Source organism: Agrilus planipennis, unplaced genomic scaffold, assembly GCF_000699045.2.
Source record: "Agrilus planipennis isolate EAB-ADULT unplaced genomic scaffold, Apla_2.0 scaffold30, whole genome shotgun sequence".
In the NCBI taxonomy this organism is placed as follows: domain Eukaryota; kingdom Metazoa; phylum Arthropoda; class Insecta; order Coleoptera; family Buprestidae; genus Agrilus; species Agrilus planipennis.
Window position 1 is genome coordinate 382,357 of NW_020438923.1, and position 7,629 is coordinate 389,985.

General features: G+C 35.5%; 1 protein-coding gene across 1 annotated transcript in view; it reads left to right on the forward strand.

Moving 5' to 3' along the window:
* LOC108732233 (putative serine protease K12H4.7) overlaps positions 1–7,629 on the forward strand; it is a 24,983-nt gene that overhangs the window by 2,783 nt on the left and 14,571 nt on the right. The window contains exons 3-4 of the mRNA XM_018462923.1: positions 2,738–2,872; positions 6,253–6,434. Coding sequence (XP_018318425.1) covers positions 2,738–2,872; positions 6,253–6,434 — 317 coding nt within the window. The remainder of the gene's footprint in view (positions 1–2,737; positions 2,873–6,252; positions 6,435–7,629) is intronic.

The following is a 7,629-nucleotide window of genomic DNA, read 5'->3' on the forward strand; positions in this document are numbered from 1 at the left end:
AGTGAATGTGAAAACTAACTATAAAACAAAAGCAATAGGTTAATTTTTTCTTTTTGATAAGTCATGTTTTTACATTATTTTCTAGTACGCTACTGTCCTATCTGTATTAATACTATAATTTACACCTACTGAAAGCTTATTTGTGTATCGGTTCCAAGTGACTTACCTAAATAGGTCATAAATGGGCAAGTACCTGCCCGACCGTTCGCCAGCTTCCTTCGTCAGACCTGTACTTTATTTTTATGCTGAGTACTTTTTTTTTAACCTTTTGGTCAAGAAATACTTTATGTAAAACCTGAAAAGGTGGCAACCCTAGTTATAACGTGTCATTAGAATGTCTGCAATAAAATTCCGGCAATTGTTTCGCGTATGTTGATTGTAAATAAATTTAAACTTCTAAATTATAAATCACAAATACTTACCTTCACTTTACTACACCTTTAGCGCGAATCGATAAAACTAATGACGACGCCCCAAGCAAAATTAAACAAAAGTAATAAATAATGTTTTTTAGTTGGCGGATTTTTTGAAATGTGACTTTCAAAACTGGGTTAAACGTAAATATTAAGTAAAAACGAACAAAAAAAAGAAGTGTCCACAACGACATGCGAACCCGCGATTTTATTATTCTTATATACTGCATCGCCACCGCCGCGTTCCTATCTTCGCGAGTAGGGAGTCAACGGCTCGCAGTTTGTTCTAAGAGGTGATACGGCACTCGATTAAATTTAGTACTTGGTGGCACGAAAGTTAACCGTTTTCGAGAAAAACGTATTTGAATGTATAGTCAATGAGCAGTCCGGCCCTGGTAGTATCACGCAAGGGAATACAACAATGCAACGCAACGTCATATTCAATTAGCTGGTAATTCGCAGCAACCGTGTTGAATTTCTTCTGTATTTTTGTACTCATGCATTATTTGTTATTTGCTGGATTAGATTAAAGTGTGACTGACAATATTTAAGTTACAACCAGCCTATAATAGTTTTACTCTTGCGAACATGTACTCAAACATTGACAGTAGGTCAGTGTGTCACTGTCATAGGTCAGTATAGAACAGTAATTGTTAGAAAGGCATTTAACACGGCAGAACTTTGTGACGCGATACTAATTTATGGCGAATATAAATACGAAGTCAATTCAACGGTCTANTGCGACGCGCTGATGAGATCCAAAAAGATCGAAATCGCGATCCGCGTCTGGCAGTTTCGACAGAATACAGACCACTTCGAATTATTTTATCCAAACAGTATTTTCAATGAGATACTTTGAATTTTTATAGGGTTAATTCAATTTTGAATTAATTTTATCCACTACAGATAACCTCAAATTAATAAGGAGAAATTGTTGCTTCTGTCACTACCTTGCCAGGAATAGAACTCGGACCACCTGGTTTTACGCACCAGTACTCTACCACGCAGCAACACCAACCAAGAGGTTATGATGCAACGGAAGTGTTATAACGGTACTAGATACGGAAACAGAAGTAAATAATAAATTTTTGCGGAAGCAAAAGCGGAAGTGTAATAATTTTAGGTGACACTTTAATGCAGAGGTCATGCGCCCCTTTGGGACCGTTCAAATATAACGTAACACAATTTTTGAAGATTTTTGACCCTTTGATTTTTCTGTACCACCCTTCTCCCTCTCTAAACGCTACGTAACACTCAAGTGACCATTTTTACCCAAAAGTTGCAAACTTTATGTTACGCAAATCGTATAACATAATTTACATGTTCTATAAACTTTTCTTTATTTTTTGTTTTTCTTTAGCCGTTTTCCCGTTAGCATTTTTTTTTGACACAGTTGTACTGGCAAATCAAACAAATTTCAACCTTAAGGGTAGAAAAACAGAGAATGATTGTTGATTGTTGTTTACTCACTGATTGTAATGTTTGACTACGCATAACTTTTGACAGAATAAGTAATCCGATTTTGAAAATTCTTTTTTATTGGAAAGGGTATACCCCGAAGTTGGGAAAAAAAATCTAACCCTGATGGTAGGAAAACAGGGGATGATTTACAGTAGGAAAATAATAGTGTTAGTAGTAGTAGTAATTAGTAGATTATAGCCAAAAAAATTATAAAATAGAAACATTTTAACAAAAAAATTGAACCGCCGAAAAAACTGAAAATAAAAAATTATAAACATTATTTTTTTAACCTTAATAACCATTGCATTGTTAATCTGATTTGGTTATTACTTATCAAAATTACTTAGATACATATACATTTAATTATAATTTAGTTATTAAGGTTAATAAAAAAAATGTTTATTATTTTTTGCTTTTCAGTTGTTTCGGTAAAAAGTTTTTATCACATGTATTTTTAGACATTCGGCGGTTGGCGATCACGTGTGGCGTATAAAATGCGGCCCGGCAGACATTGTTGGTACATGATTAAAACTTACGCAGAAATTTTACCGTATTTTTCAGAATTTTCTCCCCCCCTCCCCCTGTTACAATCAACTATACACTCGGGCGGAACATGTGGCTCACTCTATGCTCCTATCTATTTAATAATGAAAAATAATCTTATCATTAATTTTATTTTATATTTCATTTCTTTTGGCTTTTTCATCACTCATTGAAAGGTACTTACAACATTCGCTGAAATTTTGTTAAAATGACAACATTATCTGTTTTTTTTCTACTACTGTGTATTATTGCTGCGGAGGTAAATAGTAATAAGTTTTATTCTAATATAATGTTAATAAAACTAAATTTAACATCCTTAGGGTCAAATATTTCGAAGACGACATGGACCTCCCCCAACAGATGTTCCCATCGGTAGAGCTAGTTCACCCGTGTGGGCTAATATAACTCAAATGGTTGATCATTTCAATCATGCGGATAAAAGAACATGGTCAATGGTAAGTACGAAAGTATAATTTATAATCTCAATTGTACCTATTAATAATAATAACTGAAACGATATTTACTGAATTTTTGATGGTTCAATACTAAGGCAATACATAAATAACAAATGAACAAACAAATAATAAACAATTGAATATACAGGTATTTGACCATCTTATTCAAAGTTACATTTTGTTTTTTTGAGTAGGAGCATGTCAGGCTTTTGTTACCTGTAAATTAAGTTGAAGGCTGTGAATTATTTCAGAAATAGCTAAAGACATGAACTTGAAATATGTAAATGTTAAAATTATCTGTTATAAGTAATTAATGTGATGGGCTTAAAAATAGAGAATAGATGGGTACTTATTATCTAATTACTTACCCAAGGACATCATTACGCCTATAGTAGCTATGGCAGAATCCAGAGCTTACTACGATCTAACTATGAATTTCCATACTTCTGAAATCAAGTACTTTTGCACGTGTATGTCAATAAACTGATGGAGATAGTTTCTAATAATCTCAAACTTTCAATCACTCGATAACACTATAAGTAGCTACTCTAGAATTAACATTAAACTAATAAACAGACGACAGCATACACTGAAGCTCTTGAAAACCCTATCCTCGGGAAATTATTTTTAAAAATAACAAACAGGCGGGTGCATAAGCAATATAATAATATAGTAGTTACCCACACGCAATTGTTTTCAAAATTCTCTATTTCAAACCCATACATTGCTTAAAGTCAAAAGGTGTTGTTAATGCCCTCTAATGCTTAGGATTGTTTGCACCCCAACAAAATTTTGAATCGTCAGTTTTCGACAAACACAACAGTCGTTTAAAATATTTATTGAGCACAAACTTTAAAAACCATATAAAACTCTTACTACAGTTACACGCGTATTGTTTATAATTTACATACATAATTGAATGTAGTACCTATTGGCACATTTACTATTATTTAATAATACCTAATTGTTATCAAAATTCTTTAGCATGTTATGTTTGAGAGCTTGGCCTTACCACAGTGTATTGTAAAGATTCTACACAGTAAGTTCACTTCCCTACCACGCTCGCCACGCCCGTACATCCCTCTCCTGACGACGCTAAGCAGGGACTGGCTTGCACGGAGGTCATTGTCATTGTAAATCCACAGTACAAATACATTTTGTATCTGAACACGTATTTAAGGCAGATGAAAGGAATGAAGCTGCTACCGAGCGGCATGGCCTAGAGGTTACCACCATTACTTAGCATTCGGGAGGACACCGGTTCGATTACGGGCCCGTCTGTCTTTGTCCAAGTTTTTCTGTGGTTTCCTTGGATCACTTAGGCAAATGCTGGGGCAGTAATATTCCACAAATACTCTTTCATTACCTACTGCCTTCATTTCGTCCATCTCATCTTTCTCATCCGAACCACCATCCACCCATTCCCACGATTCCTGAAAGCAGGCTGAAGAGGGCCTTCCGGCGTAGTCCCGCCCACCAGAATTACTGGCTGGTGGGAATAAAACACCAAAAAAGTTTTTTTAGTGAAGCTACTGCATGGAATCTTTATGCTGTGGCCTTACAGCAGAGTCAGTCAAAGTTCGCTCCTAGCGCTCCTAGGTGCTCCTACAAGAGCAAGTAAGAAAGGTTTATAAATCTACTATACAATCGAACAAAATAATTCGAAGTGGTCTGTATTCTGTCGAAACTGCCAGACGCGGATCGCGATTTCGATCTTTTTGGATCTCATCAGCGCGTCGCAGGCAGCTCCGACTTCGATTATGGTAACGTGCCTATCACGTTGAGGTGAGCTACGCCGGGATTCATTTCAACAAGTAGATATCCATATTTTAAATGGACCTTGTTGGAACATATGTAATCCTCAAATGTAGCATCGTACTACAGATGGCGCTCACCACGCCATTTGTAGTATTTTCTACTATACAATCGTTCATTTCCCTTGTGACCCAAAAGAGACTATACCTGCCTCTCAAAGGTATAATGTCGAACGATACCTGTTCTCTTTCTCCATAACCATAACCAGAAGGCTTGGTTACGGAAGGGATTTGGTTACGGAAGAAGAGAGACAGGTATCGCTCGTTGCTATATCTGTCTCTATGGCATGCTGTAAATTTTCGGAAAATTATTCAATTTAGGATATTAAAATTAAAATCGCGTTCCTGATCTTATCTTAATGATTGGAAAATGGGAGTGATAAAGGGAAATCAATAATAGACAAGATACCCAACTATAAATTTTAATTTCAATCTGCGTATGAGAGTACGGAATACATAATAAATACAACCATTCAGATGATGTTAAAAACTGAGAACAATATTTATTTAAATCATTGAATCATTTTGAACTTCAGTTATTCTATCAATAATTTCATCTTCGCTTTGAGTTTCAGAGTCTATAAATGTAATTGTCGTGCACTTGCACGAATGAGTGAGAATATAAATGCTACACGGTTGGCTCATACGAGCCATGGGCGCCACCATGTTGGCGTTGGCTGCTCTGCCGAGTGCCTTTCAGTTTTACCCCTACTCCGCGACCGGTTGTAATGCGACATGCGATGAAAAAAATTGGAGATGATGTAATGAAAGTTTCACTTACATAAATTTTATACTTTTTTCATTATTTTATCTTTTTCATGTTTGCTGTAACTATGTATAGTTCATATTTCGAATACAAATAAAGCATAAATTTTTCTAGCAATTTTTTACGAGAAAGAAGAAAGTCTTGTTTGAATTGTCTGTCTCTCTTTGTGGCGCTGTTTATGTGCCGGAAGCATCACCAAACTAATGTCTTTCCAAATTTTCATAAAATTTTGTTAGGACCAAATTTAATAGGTGCCGAAAAAGTATTTTTCACAAATCAGTTTAAGTTTTTCTCAGAATAATGTTCCGGACTGTAGTTAGCCACTCCGCATTTTTATAAAAATTTAGTGTAGTCGGAATGTATTTAATGTGCCTCGCGTAACAGTGATTAAAATTTCTAATATGTTCGGTCGATTATTTCGCTATTAATTTATAGCTAACAAGAGGCGTCATCCTACCGTGGTAAGTCATATTGGCAATCAAATTTCCTTCTCAGAAACTGACGATGTATTACAAATCCCTGTAACAAAATATAACAAACTCAGATCGCAACACATCGACATTATTCAATCATCGAATATTTATCCTTTATGTGCTTATTTACATTTACCTGTAACCTAACATAGTCAAAGAGGCCTAGGAAATAACCTTCGACCGTTAACCTTTATCGATCGTCAGATCTATCGCTGTACGACTTTATTTTTAATGAGATAGATCCCATGTAAGCTACCTAAGCATTACATTCAATACATAAATATGTTACACTGACCTGAATTTTTATTTAATATTCTTTTTCCGTAGAGATATATACACAACGACGAATGCTTTAAGAGAGGTGGTCCAATGGTCATAACTCTTGGAGGCGAATGGACCATATCAACCGCAGATCTAATGACCGGAGCCGTATACGACATAGCATGTGAAAATGGAGGATATATGTTTGATACTGAACACAGATATTATGGAGAAAGTCAACCAATGAGGTATGTGATGTGGTTGAATACCCTGAGGTAATTCATTTGTGAAATTCTAGAGAGATAAAAGTGGTTTATTTGTTATTATCTAATTATAATTTTATTTATTGTAACATTTTATGGCTTCGTTTTATATCTGCCAACCATTAACATTATCATTTTAGTCTATTTGAAAGTTGAGAAGAAAGAATTAGAATTAGATATAGTAGACAGTCAGTTGGTCTGAAGCTGGAGACTTCTGGAGTGGATACTTTAGAATAATACATACAGGATCAGTGAAAGGTAATTCGGGGATAGGAATTGTAAAGAGTAGGAAAGCAGGGCAGAGTGTAGAAAGTTATTTACAAAACAGTGATAGGATAGTAATGAATAAATTAAACTCAAAGCCGGTAAAAATCGTATTAGTGCAGACGTACATGCCTACATTATTATGATTACAGTGATGAAGACGCAAAAGCGGTTTATGCAGATACAGAAGTGGCTAATTTTAGGTATCTAAGAAGTCAGATAAGTCAGATCGGAAGAAGTAGTAGGGATATTAAGCAGAGGGTAGCGCAAGGTCGAGTTGCCTTCAATAAAAAGAAGTCAGTTCTATGCTCGCGAACGGTTTATTTAGAAATTCGAAAAAGATTGTTAAAGGTGTATGTTTGGAGGACGGTGGGCGCGACGGAAAAAATGTTAGAAGCGTTCAAAATGTGGTTTTACAGGCGAATAATGAGGGTACCGTGGATAAAGAAAGTCAGAAATAAAGTTCCAATAATCAGGAGACTCTCCATGGGTCAGAGAATGATTAAATGTGTTCAGCAGAAGAAGGTCTAAGGTCTAAGACTTCGTTTGTTGGATGAATGTACAGAGACGCCTATTTAAAACCTTGAATAAGATAAGTTTCTAGACTTTTTCATAATTAATCTTGATTTTCATATTGATCTAATACAAGCAGTGGTGTTGTCGAGCCGGAACGCTCCGGAACGTCGTTCCGGTACTTCCTTTTTGGACAGGAACGCGTTCCGGAACTAAAGATGATTTCTGATAACGATAATTGGCTGACGTATTGAAAAAAAAAATTAAAAAGAATTGCTGATATTTTTTTCTAATTTTTGACGAATTTTTATATGTATTATTATAAACAAGGGTTTGAACCGAACCCGAACCGGAACAAAAACCGGAACGAACCGGCTTGTTTTTCCGAACCGTGAACCGGAGT